Source organism: Abramis brama, assembly GCF_963993115.1.
Source record: "Abramis brama genome assembly, chromosome: 6".
NCBI classification, from domain to species: Eukaryota; Metazoa; Chordata; class Actinopteri; order Cypriniformes; family Leuciscidae; genus Abramis; species Abramis brama.
This window is the reverse complement of record NC_139968.1, coordinates 46365396-46382966: the sequence shown is the minus strand read 5'-3', so window position 1 is coordinate 46382966 and position 17571 is coordinate 46365396. Positions and strand designations below refer to the sequence as shown.

Genomic DNA, 17571 nt, shown 5'->3' with positions numbered 1-17571 from the left:
TCTGTTAAAATACTTTTTTTAACAAACGTTGGACAAATGTATGTATGTTTCAATGAGTAATCATTTTAAATAATACTGACCAAAATAATCTCAGTAGTAACCGTATAGCCCTAGTAAACACACCTCGTGTGTCAGGAGCAGCACTAGTGTCAGTCACACTGATCTCTGGTCCACGGACAGGGGGCGCCAGAGTTCAGCACACACACACAGGATGTGGACACACTTGCAGAGAGAATGAAGGAGAGCAGAAAATAAGAGGGTAAAGTCATCAGGTTTGAAACATGGCGCTGAGAGCCGCTCTGCTGAAGAGCATCTGGTACGCCTTCACGTCCCTGGACACCGAAGACAGCGGCAAAGTGTCCAAATCACAGCTCAAGGTGAGACAGATGTGTGTGTGTGTGTGTGTGTGAGTGAGAGAGAGAGAGAGAGACAGGTGTTTGACTGTGCGTGTGTGTGTGTGTGTGTGTGTCTGTGTGTCTGTGTGTGTGTGTCTGTTGTGGACTTGCAAACTATAGTATCTCCAGAAGTACTAAATCTCACTTTGGTGATGTCTACAAAGTAAAAAGTGATTGATAAAGTGAATAATTCAATTGTATGTATGTAATATTTACCGTACTTATAATATCACCTTTCTGTATTATATGCAAATGTTGTGTACGGTAGTGTTTTCAGGTGCGCACTTAATGTTTCCACTCAATACATCAGAGTATGAGGCTGTAGTGACTGAAGTTTTGGTCTATAGTTCAGTCTCCTGAGATATTGAGATATCTGAAGTGTGTGAAACTGCTGTTCTAGTTAATCTGACTCACGCTCTGTGGCTTTAGACAGATTGGCATCAAACAAAAGCTGCAGTCAGACTCTCTCTCTCTCTCTCTCTGTGTGTGTGTGTGTGTGTGTGTGTGTGTGTGTGTGCACAGGTTTTGTCTCATAACCTTCACAGTGTTTTGCGGATTCCTCACGATCCGGCGGCCCTCGAGAGACACTTCAGCGACGATGACGATGGTCCCGTATCCAGTCAGGGGTACATGCCTTACCTCAACCAGTTCATACTGGACAAGGTACCGAAACACGAACACACACTCGTTCAACACTCATGAGACTTGAGTTACGATTCACTGAACCACCAACTTTGTCTCGGATGTTTATCCCAAAATTAATCCATTAAGTGTTTAGGGCTATAAAAACAATGTGGAGAAACACACACACACACACACACACACACACACCAAAGAGATGGAGTACAGTAGAGATGGAGTACAGTAGAGATGGAGTACAGTAGAGATGGAGTACAGTAGTGTACAGTAGAGCTAGAGTACAGTAGAGATGGAGTACAGTAGAGGACAGTAGAGATGGAGTACAGTAGAGATGGAGTACAGTAGTGTACAGTAGAGATGGAGTACAGTAGAGATGGAGTACAGTAGAGTACAGTAGAGATGGAGTACAGTAGAGCACAGTAGAGCTAGAGTACAGTAGAGATGGAGTACAGTAGAGTACAGTAGAGATGGAGTACAGTATAGGTGGAGTACAGTAGAGATGGAGTACAGTCGAGTACAGTAGAGATGGAGTACAGTAGAGGACAGTAGAGATGGAGTACAGTAGAGATGGAGTACAGTCGAGTACAGTAGAGATGGAGTACAGTAGAGGACAGTAGAGATGGAGTACAGCGGTGTACAGTAGAGATGGAGTACAGTAGAGTACAGTAGAGATGGAGTACAGTATAGGTGGAGTGCAGTAGAGTACAGTAGAGATGGGGTACAGTAGAGTACAGCAGAGATGGAGTACAGTAGAGTACAGTATAGATGGAGTACAGCAGTGTACAGTAGAGATGGAGTACAGTAGAGATGGAGTACAGTAGAGTACAGTAGAGATGGGGTACAGTAGAGTACAGCAGAGATTGAGTACAGTAGAGTACAGTATAGATGGAGTACAGCAGTGTACAGTAGAGATGGAGTACAGCAGAGATGGAGTACAGTAGAGTACAGTATAGATGGAGTACAGCAGTGTACAGTAGAGATGGAGTACAGTAGAGATGGAGTACAGTAGAGTACAGTAGAGATGGAGTACAGCAGTGTACAGTAGAGATGGAGTACAGTATAGGTGGAGTACAGTAGAGTACAGTATAGATGGAGTACAGTAGAGTACAGTAGAGATGGAGTACAGTATAGGTGGAGTACAGTAGAGTACAGTAGAGATGGGGTACAGTATAGATGGAGTACAGCAGTGTACAGTAGAGATGGAGTACAGTATAGGTGGAGTACAGTAGAGTACAGTAGAGATGGAGTACAGTATAGGTGGAGTACAGTAGAGGGCAGTAGAGATGGAGTACAGTAGAGGACAGTAGAGATAGAGTACAGTAGAGATTGAGTACAGTAGATGACAGTAGAGATAGAGTACGGTAGTGTACAGTAGAGATAGAGTACAGTAGAGATGGAGTACAGTAGAGGGCAGTAGAGATGGAGTAGAGTAGAGATGGAGTACAGTAGTGTACAGTAGAGATGGAGTACAGTAGAGTACAGTAGAGATGGAGTACAGTAGTGTACAGTAGAGGACGGTAGAGATGGAGTACAGTAGAGGACGGTAGAGATGAAGTACAGTAGAGATAGAGTACAGTAGTGTACGGTAGAGATGAAGTACAGTAGAGATAGAGTACAGTAGAGATAGAGTACAGTAGTGTACAGTAGAGATAGAGCACAGTAGAGATGGAGTACAGTAGAGATAGAGTACAGTAGAGGTAGAGTGCAGTAGAGATAGAGTACAGTAGTGTACAGTAGAGATGGAGTACAGTAGAGATGGAGTACAGTAGAGTACAGTAGAGATAGAGTACACTAGAGATAGAGTACAGTAGAGATAGAGTACAGTAGTGTACGCTATTAGATGTCTTTTAAACGCAAAATTGCTGCTGGGATGGGATGGAAACATTGCTTTATTCGCAAGTGTTTTACACAATATTCCAATTTAAATTCGCAACTTTGTATAGAAACATAGCGAAACTCGTTGATTTTTCTGAGAAAATAATTCAGATGGTGTTGCGTTTGCTGTGTGGTCAGGTGACGGAGGGGACGTTCGTTAAAGAAGAAGTCGATGAGCTTTGCTGGACTCTGTGTTCCAAGAAAAACTACCGTCCCGACACACTCCGGGTTCTGACCAATCAGGACGCTCTCCGGCTCTGGTGTCTCTTCAACTTTCTGGCGGACGACAAATACCCTCTCGCTCTCGTGCCGGAGGAGGTGAGCTGATGCACGTCTCCAACTCCAACCGAACACAGAGTCATCATTAGCTGGTCCAGGGTGGTCTTCTGCGCTGCTAAACCACCTTGGACCAGCAACAAACCAGCTAGCATGTTTCAAAAACCAGCTTGACCACCGTAACATCAGCATGAAATCAAAAACAATTCGATGTAGTGTTGAATTTTTTGCAAATTGAATCAACATTGATATTGCGACATTGTTTAAACTTTTTATTTTGATACAGATCTTGATAAAATTTCACCATTGATTTATAAGTATTTTGTTATGCTCTAACATATCTAATACACTACATACAATAGTTATATATTTTTACACACACACACACACACACACACACACACTCACACTCTCAGACTCACACACATACACACACACACACACACACACACACACACACACTCACACACACACACTCACACTCTCACACTCACACTCACACACGCACACACTCACACTCACACTTTCAGACTCACACACATACACACACACACACACACACACACACACACACTCACACTCACACTCTCAGACTCACACACACACACACACACACACACACTCAGACTCACACATACACACACACACACATACACACACACACACTCACACAGACTTGTATAGTTTTTATTTAAATATAGTTATGTATTTATTTACATTTGAATACATTTAAAAGATATATTAAATATATATAAATATATATATATATATGTAAATGAGCTCATATAGATGCAAAAAATATAAAAAATAAAAACAATTACCTCATGTACTGTATAAGTATTTTGTTATCCTTTTTACAACCATTTAGCATTAAACGTTTCAATGTTATTAAATGTTTTTCAGTGTTAAAATTTAAATATAAATATAAACCCATGTTTCATAAATATTTATATTTATAAAAAAGTATTTAACAATTTTTAACCTTTTTACAACCATTTAGCGTTAAATGTTGTTTCACTGTTTTTTTTATTATTATTTTTCGATGTTATAATTTAAATATAATTATATATTTATTTTAGTGCTGTCTAATCGATTAATCGCGATTAATCACATCTAACATAAACGTTTGTATGTATACGTGCATACATATACTGCATATATATGTATATGTATATGTGTATATGCACACACATATTTTCAAACTTTCATGTTAGATGCGATTAATCACGATTAATCGATAAGAGAGCACTAATTTATTTATATATATGTATGTGTGTGTGTATTATATAAACACAAAATTTTATGTTTGTGCAATTAATCGCGATTAATCGATTTGACAGCACTAAAAAATATACATTAAAATAAAAAAGTATTTAGTTAACATTGTTAGGCTTTTAACAACCATTCAGCGTTAGATGTTGTTTCAATGTTTTGTAAACTTTTTTCATTATTAAACATGTTTCGATGGGGATGTGTTTTGCTAATGCCTCATGGTTTCCTCTGGGATGTTTGTGATGTGACCCGATCAGGCGGAGTATCTGCTGAGGAAGGTGAGCAGTGTGCTGACGGTGGAGCTGAGCTGTGTGGAGCTGGAGGAGCTGCAGTCGCGCGGCGCTCTGAGCGTGTGGGAGTTCCTGGAGCTGGTGAACGCGGCGGCCGCTAGCCGAGACGCCGACGCCGAGAGCCTGTCCATGGCCGTGGAGAAGGTGTATCGAGAGATGGTGGGGAACGTGCTGAAAGAGGTGCGCTGATGTCACTTCCTCTGTCTGATGTGGAAGAATGGGCACCGAAACCCGGTGCCAAAAGGGGCTCTGCAACATAGAGCAAATATGGGCAACATCAGGGGCTTTCGCTCCGGAGGAACCTTCTCATAGTTCCTAGAACTATTGGCGGAAGTTCCCGGATTTTGGCGTGTTCGCAAAATAGATGTCTATTTGTACTAATAATATTTTGAATTATTTTTATGCACCTGTGCACCCGGACACATTCCTTGTACATTCCCTGGCAATGAAAGCTGCGTGTGGTTTCAGGGTTACCTGTGGAAGAAGGGACACCTGCGCAGGAACTGGACCGAGCGCTGGTTCTGCCTGAAGCCCGGATCCCTCTCGTACTACGCCAGCGAGGACGGGAAGGAGTGTAAGGGTGTCATCGAGATGGACCAGAACTGCTGTGTGGAGGTGCGGCCAGTGTGTAATTTATAAATTAATAATTGCCGGATCAAAAACAGCACTGTGACCAACACTGACCACACAACTCAAGTTTTCCCGGAAAATAAAATGACGTCATAAACTTGACGGCACGAGCATCGTTCACAAGTTTCTGTACAGCCTAGTGAGTTATTCTGTCACGTATATGTGACCCTGGACCACAAAACCAGTATTATAGGGAATGTTTTTTTTAAATTGAGATTTATATATTATCTGAAAGCTGAATAAATAAGATTTCCAGTGATGTGTGGTTTGTTAGGATAGGACAATATTTGGCCGAGATACAACTATTGAAAATCTGGAATCTGGGGGTGCAAAAAAATCGAAACAATGAGAAAATCTCCTTTAAAGTTAAAGTTGTCCATTTATGTTCACAATTGTGCTGCATTCACTCACAAAAATAAATGTTTTAAATATTTATGGTAGGAAATTTACAAATATTACAAAATTACGATAATTTTGACCCATACAATGTATTGTTGGCTATTGCCACAAATATACCCGTGCGACATGTGACATGTTTTGTGATCCAGGGTCACATAAATCTACGTTGAGACCAAGAATCATTCAGTTGATCAGTGATATTCTCTCACGGACCACATCGTTCCCTTTTCCATTACATCGATTTCTGATTCTGACTGATCTAACTCCCATTGCTCGTGTCTCCTGCTATCCTGATTATTATTAGCAGTTTCATCTTCGGGATCTCGTGAGCGTCGAGTCTGAGGAAGCGGGGCGGGAGAAACAACGATCTCCGATATTTTGAATTTGACTGCAGTACCTATCTCAGCCACTAGTCATTCTTACAGACTGCACCTTTAAAGGAACACTTCGACTTTTTGGGACTTTAGCTTATTCACTGTATCCCCCAGAGTTAGATAAGTCCATACATACCTTTTTCATCTCCGTGCGTGCTGTAAGTCTGTTTGACGCACCCACCGCTAGCCTAGCTTAGCACAAAGACTGGATGTAAATGGCTACAGCTAGCATACTAATCCCAATAAGTGACAAAATAACGCCAACATTTTCCTATTTACATGTTGTGATTTGTATAGTCACAGTGTGTAAAAATAACAAGGTCATATGAGACAGCCATTTTTTAAACGTTTAAAAACTGGGAACTATTTTCTCAGAAGGCGAAGCACTGCTACTTGGGCGGAGTGATTAGCGCAGCACCCGAGAAGCGCTGTGTGTCAACAAAACCAACGTGACTAACTAGCTAGTAGCGAACGTGATTCGTGATCATGGCTGACTTTGAGGAATTGTCAGAGGATTTTTATTTGGTATCAAACCAAGATCCAGAACCATATCGTTTTGAGCCAGAATACACAGACGAGGAGTTACAAACTTTGGAAGCTGATAGACAAGATGCCGAACAGAGCGCGTTTGTGACAACACAATACTAACATTACAGGGGATACATGGAGCCCGGGAACAACTGTAATAGTAGTGAGCACCCTATTCATGTAATAGTGTCACTAAGGTTACATTACATCTAGCTAATGGCACTGTAACAGTATGTCTAAAAACATAACGGAACACTTACCGCAGCCGCAGGTGATCCACTTTGTCCTGTCTTTACTATTGATCGGATGGCCGTATCCTTCAGCACACGTTTCATGGTCCGTGTGGCAAATTCCATTTTTTCAAAAAAGTCGTCCTCAGTGAAATGTTCTGAGCAAACGCGGTAGTCCTTGATGATGTCTACAGGTGTGTTTGGATCTATATCCAGAGCAAGTAGCCATTGATTCATCAGGTCAGCGTTTTTGGTTGGAATTCATCATGGTATTACCTGGTCTCCCCTGTTTATTGTCACAGCGAACACCCATGATTGTAAACTTTGCATTTACTATCTAGTAATTGCTGACTCTATTACTCCAACTCTGAGCGAACTCTCTGCTCCTCACCACGGCGCTTCTCGGTGCTGCGCTAATCACTCCGCCCAAGTAGCAGTGCTTCGCCTAACTGAGAAAATAGTTCCCAGTATTTAAATGTTTAAAAAAATGTCTGTGTCTCATGTGACCTTGTTATTTGTACACACTGTGACTATACAAATCACAACATGTAAATAGGAAAATGTTCGCGTTATTTTGTCACTTATTGGGATTAGTATGCTAGCTGTAGCCATTTACATCCAGTCTTTGTGCTAAGCTAGGCTAGCGGTGGGTGCGTCAAACAGACTTACAGCACGCACGGAGATGAAAAAGGTATGTATGGACTTATCTAACTCTGGGGGATACAGTGAATAAGCTAAAGTCCCAAAAAGTCGAAGTGTTCCTTTAAGAAATCTGATCAAAAATATATATGCTGAGGACCGATAGCATAACCTCCAAACACATTTGCTTTAACCCGCGCTCGCATGATTGTGCGCACACTGACGCGGAGCCAGCATTTTCCATTAATTCCTATGGAAGTCGAGCTTTACGTTCACGCACGAGAACTGAACTGAACTAAAAACGCTTCACTTCACATCAGTGTGCACGCACCGTCACCATGTACTAATGCACTTGTTTATGCCAGTTCCTTTAAAAACAATGCCGGAACGCAAAAGTCCAAAATCTGACATTTCCCGGGACCGGATCCGTTTCCCACGAGCGCGTTTCCCCATCTGACGCCACGTCTCGACTGTGATTGACAGGTGCTGTCGGACCGGGACGGGAAGAGATGCATGTTCTGTGTGAAGACGCTCAACAAGACCTTCGAGATCAGCGCGCCGGACTCCAGACAGAGACAGGAGTGGATCACAGGTACGATTTCACTCGCAAAAATCATTCTCTCAACATCTAAACATCCAAAGTACACTTACAAGATTCATCAGATATCAAAACTTAATTACACTACATATATATGTATATATATATATATATATATATAATAATTATTAATGAATAATTCACTAGAAAATTGGAAGAAATATTACATAAAAATTCTGATGAGAGAACTAGAAAAAAATATTTACTTAGCTGCATTTACTTTTGGTTTTAATTTATTTGGTTTTCAATTTATGCATTTTTTTGGTTTATTAAATGATTAATGATTAAAATCATTATTTTATTAATAATTTACTCGTTTTCTTTGAAAAACTAGAGAATGGAACAAAAAATTGTTCTCACTTTTTATTGTTTTCCAGTAAAAAATATGTAATTGTCCTATATATATATATATATATATAATGTGTACAGTATATATATATATATATATATATATATATATATATATATATACATATACATATATGAGTTCACTCTCTCTCCGTCAGCGATGGCGACGGCTCAGCGCTTGTCTGCGTCGGGCCGGTCGTCTCTCCACGAGGAGCTGAAGGCTCGGCGCCGGGATCAGCGTGAGGAGCGAGAGAGGAGGCGTTTGCTGCGGGTGGAGGAGACCCGGCGTCTGCAGGAGCTTCAGGAGGAGCGCGAGGAGCAGCGGGTGGAGCTGAAGCTGCTGAAGGAGGCGCAGATTCAGACACGAGTCTCTCAGAAGGAGGAGGAGAAGAGGAGGAGCAGGCAGCAGGAGGAGCTGCAGAGCACCCTGGAGAAGCAGCTCATTCAGGCGCAGGAGGTACACACACACACAGACGCATCACACTCTACTCATACTCTCACATAAAGGACTGGTCGTTTTATAAATATCACAAAAATAAGATAAATACACAAAAACATTTTTTAAAACGCCTCGGTTACAACTGTAATCTCGGTTCCCTGAAGAGGGAACGATACGTTGCGTTGAGATTGACGCTGTGGGAACGCTCTGCGTGATTGCTTCGTGAAGCACTTGTGCACTCAGTCCAATGACGTATAGACAGGTGACGTTATGGCAGGACGCTATAAAGCGCACCCAGACCAAACATTGCCAACTTCTGATAGGCTGAAGCAAGTCGATTACAGGCACGCCGGAAGTATGGCAGAGCGACGCAGCATCTCAGTACCTCTTCAGGGAACCGAGGTTACAGTCGTAACTGAGGCGTACCCTATCAAGGGAACTCGCGTTGCGTCGAGATGACGCTGTGGGAACGTTTCTACCAACGCCACCATAGTGACCAGTACCTGTCTTGTGTGAAATAAGGCGAGAACACCTGGGACCCAGGGGTGAAGCCCAAAACTAGGTTGTAAACCCGACGAGTGTGTGCGGAACGGACCAGCCCGCCTCATAACACACCTCTTGTAGGGATACCCCTAGTACAAGGCTACAAAGCCGCCATACTCCTTCTGAATCTGGTGCCCAGGGATGTAGAGTCTGAGCCATCATCACCAGGTGATTAAGTGCCAGGTGAGATGGTGACCAGTCCACGGACACCGAGCGACCATCCATGATTGCTCCCTAGCCCGTGAGGGAAGCATCCGTCGTAAGCGTTACGCGACGACAAGGAGCTCCCAGCACAGGACCAAGAACCAAGGCTTCTTCCACATAACTAGTGCACGTAAGCATCGCCGCGAAACATTCGCGATCATGCGAAAGGAGTTGGCCCTCGGGGAAAACCCTTTGGTCCTGAGGCACCACTGCAAGCGTCTCATGTACAGCAGGTGAAAAGGTATCATGTTGGACGCTGCTGCAATCAGACCCAAGAGTCTCTGAAACTGTTTCACAGTGAGTGACTGGCCTAGGTTTATTCTTTTCACGGCTGACAGGATGGGCTCTATGCGTGCCGGTGAAAGGCGTGCCTGCATCGATATTGAGTCCCAAACCACACCTCGAAAAGTGAGAAAGCACACTCTTTTTGGCGTTTTAGCCATAACCCCAACTCTTTCGTGTGGGCAAGAAAGACATCTTGATGCCGAACCGCCAACTGATGTGACTGATTGAATTTTAGCTGCATGATTGAGTTGTTCAGAACTTGCGGATCAAAAATGGGACGCAACCCCCCCCATCCTTCTTTGGAACTATGAAACACCAGCTGTAGACCCGGTTTCCCTGCTGGAGGGGGGTACATGTTCTATGGCCCCTTTCTCCAACAGGGTTTTCACTTCTTGTTCCAATACCAGAACTTGCTCGGGGCCCAACACGGTGGATTGGACCCCCATAAACCCAGGCGGGCGAGACCCGAACTGCCCTTTTCTATGGTCTGCAGGACCCAACAAGAAACATTTGGCAGTAGCTTCCACGTCACCAAAAATTCTACTAGTGGTACCATCCTCTCGAGACAATCAGCCCGACGCCCTGTAACGGCGAACCAGCAGGGAACGACCGAACTGACTGCTCTGGGACCCTCCTCGGAGGGGGTGGGCATCCCAGGACCACTACGTTTCTGAGTGGACCCTGAGATATGTGCTCACCGGAGACCGCTGCGCCCCGAAACACACGAGGTGGCGGGGTTAGCATAACGGTCCCCTGAAGGGAAGCAGGCACCATATAATGAGGTGTTAACCGCTTTACCTCGGAGGAGACTGCCCTCGTTGACCTGAGCCCTCGGGTGTCAGGACCTTTTCCCCGCAGCCTTCTTGGAAATAATGACGTCCTCAAATCGGTCTTACCCCCTCGAAGACTGCGTTTGAGAGCGCTTTCCCTGTCCCCAATCTTTCTGAGGGGGAGTACGGGAAGCTACGCTCTGTTTCTGCGTGGCACGGTGTGAGGAGCTGGCTTTCGATGTTTGGGGCCCGGAGACATGAGAGCCAAGCGGGAGGAGTTTCTGGAAAGCGGACACCTTTTTTTCTGACTCCCGAAACCTCTCGATGACAGCGTTAACAGCGTCGCCGAAGAGGCCGGAGAGTGACAGGGGTGCATCCATAAGGAAGTTCTTATCTTTCTCTTTTATATTGCTCAGGTTGAGCCATAGATGCCTCTCAGTGGATTTAGCCGTCTCCTTGGTGGCCCTGAGAGATAGATCTGTGGCCCGATGCAGGCCAATACCCCCGCCCTCATCCATATCTCCTAACAACTCAACTCAACTATCTCCGCCTGACCAGCGGCTGAGTAAGCCTTACCCACTACGGATGAAGTTGTTCTAACTGGCTTAGTGGGAAATACCTGGGCCTTTAGGGAAGATGCTGATTCAGGGGAGAGATAGCTCGTGAGTGTCTCTTCCACCTTTGGCATCTCCCCATAACCGTGCTCTTTATAGTTCGATATAGAGGAATAGTTGGATGTTTGTGCACTATAATTTAATTTCTTAATTCGTCTAATTTACTCTTTGTATGAACGTCCTGATAATCAGCTGGCGAGTCGAGACTTAAAGGCACACTATGCAAGATTTGTACCTTAATATAACAGCTTCGAAATCATTTCGATGGTAAACAAACTCATAGTAGGGCAAATCCATGTGTAGCCATGTCTTCATTGTCTAGGCTTGGTAAATGTTTTTATATATGTACGTTTGAATTATAACGTGAAGCACTTTGGGCAACAATGTTGCTATTAAATGTGCTATATAAATAAATAAAAGTTGAGAGTTTTATATATGTAAGTCTTAAAGGTACAGTAGCAAAAACAATTATTATTGTACAACTAAAAGTGGGAAAAACTGCATCAACTGCTCAGAGAGCAACAGACATGAACAGGAAGTCCCATACGAACAGTCAATCTGAACTCAAGCTTGTGTGTGTGTGTGTGTGTGTGTGTGTGTCAGGCACGTGCGAATCTTCGAGCGGAGGTGGCGGTTCGAGATCTGGAGGCCGAACATCAGCGACGGAGAATCCGAGAATTGGAAGATCTTCATCATAGACTGCAAGAAGCTCTCGAGCAACAGATCAGAGCGAGACAAGAGGAAGAGACGTACAGATACACACAGGCCAGGTGCACACACACACACACACACACACACCAGAGAGACATACAGAGAGAGAGAGAGAGAGCGAGCGAGAGAGAGAGAGAGAGAGAGAGAGAGAGAAAGAGAGAGAGAGACAGAAAGGTTGTGAGTGACTCTCAAAGGAAGCACCGCCCTCACACTTAAAAACCCACAAATGCACACACACATTTTCATTTTATATATTTATGCAAATGAGATGTAGATAACATACAGATCTAGACTTCTAACGTTTTAAATATATACACACATTTATATCATAACTATTCATTTAAATGAACTTATATAGACCTAAACCTCCATTGTTTATATACAGTGAGGAAAATAAGTATTTGAACACCCTGCTATTTTGTAAGTTCTCCCACTTGGAAATCATGGAGGGGTCTGAAATTGTCATCGTAGGTGCATGTCCACTGTGAGAGACATAATCTAAAAAAAAAAAATCCAGAAATCACAATATATGATTTTTTAACTATTTATTTGTATGATACAGCTGCAAATAAGTATTTGAACACCTGTCTATCAGCTAGAATTTTGACCCTCAAAGACCTGTTAGTCTGCCTTTAAAATGTCCACCTCCACTCCATTTATTATCCTAAATTAGATGCACCTGTTTGAGGTCGTTAGCTGCATAAAGACACCTGTCCACCCCATACAATCAGTAAGAATCCAACTACTAACATGGCCAAGACCAAAGAGCTGTCCAAAGACACTAGAGACAAAATTGTACACCTCCACAAGGCTGGGAAGGGCTACGGGGAAATTGCCAAGCAGCTTGGTGAAAAAAGGTCCACTGTTGGAGCAATCATTAGAAAATGGAAGAAGCTAAACATGACTGTCAATCTCCCTCGGACTGGGGCTCCATGCAAGATCTCACCTCGTGGGGTCTCAATGATCCTAAGAAAGGTGAGAAATCAGCCCAGAACTACACGGGAGGAGCTGGTCAATGACCTGAAAAGAGCTGGGACCACTGTTTCCAAGGTTACTGTTGGTAATACACTAAGACGTCACGGAAGGTTCCCCTGCTTAAACCAGCACATGTCAAGGCCTGTCTTAAGTTTGCCAATGACCATTTGGATGATCCAGAGGAGTCATGGGAGAAAGTCATGTGGTCAGATGAGACCAAAATAGAACTTTTTGGTCATAATTCCACTAAACGTGTTTGGAGGAAGAAGAATGATGAGTACCATCCCAAGAACACCATCCCTACTGTGAAGCATGGGGGGGGTAGCATCATGCTTTGGGGGTGTTTTTCTGCACATGGGACAGGGCGACTGCACTGTATTAAGGAGAGGATGACCGGGGCCATGTATTGCGAGATTTTGGGGAACAACCTCCTTCCCTCAGTTAGAGCATTGAAGATGGGTTGAGGCTGGGTCTTCCAACATGACAATGACCCGAAGCACACAGCCAGGATAACCAAGGAGTGGCTCTGTAAGAAGCATATCAAGGTTCTGGCGTGGCCTAGCCAGTCTCCAGACCTAAACCCAATAGAGAATCTTTGGAGGGAGCTCAAACTCCGTGTTTCTCAGCGACAGCCCAGAAACCTGACTGATCTAGAGAAGATCTGTGTGGAGGAGTGGGCCAAAATCCCTCCTGCAGTGTGTGCAAACCTGGTGAAAAACTACAGGAAACGTTTGACCTCTGTAATTGCAAACAAAGGCTACTGTACCAAATATTAACATTGATTTTCTCAGGTGTTCAAATACTTATTTGCAGCTGTATCATACAAATAAATAGTTAAAAAATCATACATTGTGATTTCTGGATTTTTTTTTTAGATTATGTCTCTCACAGTGGACATGCACCTACGATGACAATTTCAGACCCCTCCATGATTTCTAAGTGGGAGAACTTGCAAAATAGCAGGGTGTACAAATACTTATTTTCCTCACTGTTCCAAACATATGTAACAAGGACACTGTAAAATAAAGTGTCACCTAATATATTTATATATATCATTGACTTTATTTATAAATTATTTTTTATCTTTAATCAAGTCGCTAAAGGAGGTTTGGACACATTTAGTCCCTGTCTGAATAATAATAAATAAGGCTGTTAAACACACATACACACAGTATACGTAACACTTCCTGTCAGCTGAACTTTGGTTTGGTCTAGATAAACGCTGCCCAAATGCTGACGTGTCTCTGCTCAACAGTTTTTACCACATTATCGTCACTGGTTTATCAGATACACTGATTTCCAACCCTAGCTGTTGTTTTACTTGATAAATAAACATAAAACAAAAGTTAAAGGTTGTTTAAGGTTGATTTCAGGCCCCCCAAAAAATTATCACATTCATCTAATCTTTCCTAACGATCCGCTAGCTGCTCGCCCCATAAGCAGGCCGTCAAAAAACCGCGTCTCTGTAGGCAGCCTAGGCTCTGAGATCTGCACACAAAAACAATTGGTTTCACCAACCACTCAAAACCAAAACAAATAGTGTTCCAACCAATCACCGACAGGGGGTGGAGCCTAGGCTGCCTACAGAGACTACAGATTTCTCTTCTAAACATCTGAGTTACTTACGTATTAACACTGATGTTTAGTTTTAGCTACACACATTGACGTTAGCTTCTATCTGATCTACTTCTGGCATTTAGCATTGATGTTTCTGGTGTTCAGCTTCGTTTATCAATGATATTTCAGTATTTAGCTGTGTTAGCAGTAAACTTGTGTTTAAATATGCTAGTACAGATATTTCTGTTGTTTAGCTGTGTTAACAGACATTAATATTTCCGGTGTTAGCTGTGTTAGCAGTGATATTTCTGGTGTTTATCTATGCTAGTACAGATATTTCGGGTGTTTAGCTGTGTTAGTACAGATATTTCGGGTGTTTAGCTGTGCTAACAGACATTAATATTTCTGGTGTTTAGCTGTTACCATTGATATTTCTAGTGTTTAGGTTTAGTTCTGTGTTTAGTTTGCCATGTTTCTGTGTTTAGTTTAGCGCTGGCATTTAGTTTAACGCTAGCAGTTAGCCTGACAGTGCTGCTGGTGTTTCCAGGCTGCTGGCGGAGGAGGAGGAGAAGGTGAAGTCGCTGCTAGCGCTGCAGGAGGAGCAGGAGGAGCAGCTCCAGCAAACCCAGCGCGAGAAGCAGGAGCTCAAGCTGGAGATGGACAAGAAGTCCCAGGATCTGGACGAGGCCCAGAAGCAACTGGACAAAGTGCGGGCCAGTCGACGCAGAGTGGACCAGGACATCGCGGTGAGCTTGTGTTGTGTTTATCACGTGTTCCTCCCAAGCTAATGGGGAACGTCCTCAGAGCTTGTGGCAACGTTCTCTCAAAGCTATTCCCGTAACGTTAATAGAACGTTTGCTCAAAGTTATCTGGTCTTTAATAATGTTCTTTAGCACAAAAACATTCATGGGACGTAGTTATCGTCCGCCAGTGTGGACTCTAATATAGTTATCGCCCGCCGGTGTGGACTCTAATATAGTTATCGCTATAGTTATCGTCCACCAGTGTGGACTCTAATATAGTTATCGCTATAGTTATCGTCCGCCGGTGTGGACTCTAATATAGTTATCGCTATAGTTATCGTCCGCCGGTGTGGACTCTAATATAGTTATCGCTATAGTTATCGTCCGCCGGTGTGGACTCTAATATAGTTATTGCTATAGTTATCGTCCGCCGGTGTGGACTCTAATATAGTTATCGCTATAGTTATCGTCTGCTGGTGTGGATGCTAATATAGTTATCGCTATAGTTATCGTCTGCTGGTGTGGATGCTAATATAGTTATCGTTATAGTTATCGTCTGCTGGTGTGGATGCTAATATAGTTATTGCTATAGTTATCGTCTGCTGGTGTGGATGCTAATATAGTTATCGTTATAGTTATCGTCTGCCGGTGTGGACTCTAATATAGTTATTGCTATAGTTATCATCTGCTGGTGTGGATGCTAATATAGTTATCGTTATAGTTATCGTCTGCTGGTGTGAACACTAATATAGTTATCGTTATAGTTATCGTTATAGTTATCGTCCACCGGTGTGGACTCTAATATAGTTATTGCTATAGTTATCGTCTGCTGGTGTGGATGCTAATATAGTTATCGTTATAGTTATCGTCTGCTGGTGTGAACACTAATATAGTTATCGTTATAGTTATCGTTATAGTTATCGTCCGCCGGTGTGGACTCTAATATAGTTATTGCTATAGTTATCGTCTGCTGGTGTGGACACTAATATAGTTATCGTTATAGTTATCGTCCACCGGTGTGGACTCTAATATAGTTATCGCTATTGTTATCGTCCACCAGTGTGGACTCTAATATAGTTATCGCTATAGTTATCGTCTGCTGGTGTGGATGCTAATATAGTTATCGCTATAGTTATCGTCCACCGGTGTGGACTCTAATATAGTTATTGCTATAGTTATCGTCTGCTGGTGTGGATGCTATATAGTTATCATTATAGTCATCGTCTGTTGGTGTGGACGCTAATATAGTTACCGTATAACATAGTTTCATTATATAGTTATCGTTGTTGGTGCAAAATGGCCTTTAGAACATATTTCTGATAGCTGTGTCCACACTCATGAGCGTGTCGTCCACAGGCCGCCCAGCGTAAACTTCGTCAGGCCAGCACGAGTGTTAAACACTGGAACGTTCAGATGAACCGCCTGATGCACCCCATCGGCCCTGGAGGTTTGTGTCTTTATATGTTTATGCGTTTTGAATGCAACAAGAACATGTGTTGATTTCTATTTTTCTTAAAGAAAGGAGAGCGTCCTCCGGTAATCTTCTCGCCCCTCCGGTCCGTGTCCCCTCCGTCAGCGAGACCGAATCGAGACCTCCAATGAAAGACAAACAGAACAACCTCGAATGTGAAGAGAACAGCAGCAGCGAGAACATGGACTGTGGCAACAACGAAAACACAGAGCCGACCGACCTTGACGTTAATTAAACCTGACATAACAGTGATAAAACTGACTGAAAAATGACCTGACATAGCAGACTCAGCTGACTGTGAATGATCCAGAGCTGTAATCATTACTGAAATATAAATGTGTTTTGTTATTATTGTTGTCTGAGAGACTCAAGCTGTTTTTTTTTTGTTGGTGAAACTTGTGGTTTTACTTCCTGTTTCCTGTGTCAGCAGAAGATGCTGTGCTTGTGTTGAACTTGATCTTTATCTCTCGCTCACTGTCTTGAAAGAGAATAAATGATTTGAAGAAAAACAAAATGTGAGTCTTTAAAATGTTTTATACAGTATAATCCATAATCTTACTCAACAAATATTGAAGAAACACTATTTAATTCGTGTTAACGTCAATAACGACAATAATCTATAAAGACAATATCTCTTACATGAGAGAATAATGCATTTTGATCGTTTATATAATTATATCTGGATACTAAAAACATTTAATAAACATTTTAAAATCTCAACTTTGTACAGACCTTATTTTTTACAGTCTACGGTACAGACATTCTG

The 17571-nt window shown here is 42.7% G+C and overlaps 1 protein-coding gene across 2 annotated transcripts; it reads left to right on the top strand.

The window, feature by feature from the left end:
* Positions 1–203: 203 nt before the first annotated feature.
* def6b (DEF6 guanine nucleotide exchange factor b) lies at positions 204–17525 on the top strand. 2 transcript variants are annotated; one of them, XM_084117944.1, is made up of 11 exons: positions 219–377; positions 918–1058; positions 3048–3227; positions 4715–4927; positions 5216–5362; positions 8031–8139; positions 8652–8950; positions 11952–12118; positions 15139–15337; positions 16691–16781; positions 16853–17525. In XM_084117944.1, the coding sequence occupies exons 1-11, from the start codon at positions 282–284 to the stop codon at positions 17038–17040; spliced, it is 1830 nt and encodes a 609-aa protein (XP_083974070.1). In that variant the 5' UTR covers positions 219–281; the 3' UTR covers positions 17041–17525. The 2 variants fall into 2 exon arrangements, with proteins under 2 accessions (XP_083974071.1, XP_083974070.1); XM_084117945.1 differs by lacking the exon at positions 16691–16781 and having other exon boundaries at positions 204–377.
* The last annotated feature ends 46 nt before the right edge of the window (positions 17526–17571 follow it).

Bases quoted from the DNA above. Each gene is read 5' to 3' on its own strand.
- def6b (XM_084117944.1), top strand. From the start codon at position 282: ATGGCGCTGAGAGCCGCTCTGCTGAAGAGCATCTGGTACGCCTTCACG. The intron at 15,338-16,690 runs GTGAGCTTGTGT...TGTCGTCCACAG, and splicing joins GAGTGGACCAGGACATCGCG to GCCGCCCAGCGTAAACTTCG. The intron at 16,782-16,852 runs GTTTGTGTCTTT...TTTTTCTTAAAG, and splicing joins GCACCCCATCGGCCCTGGAG to AAAGGAGAGCGTCCTCCGGT.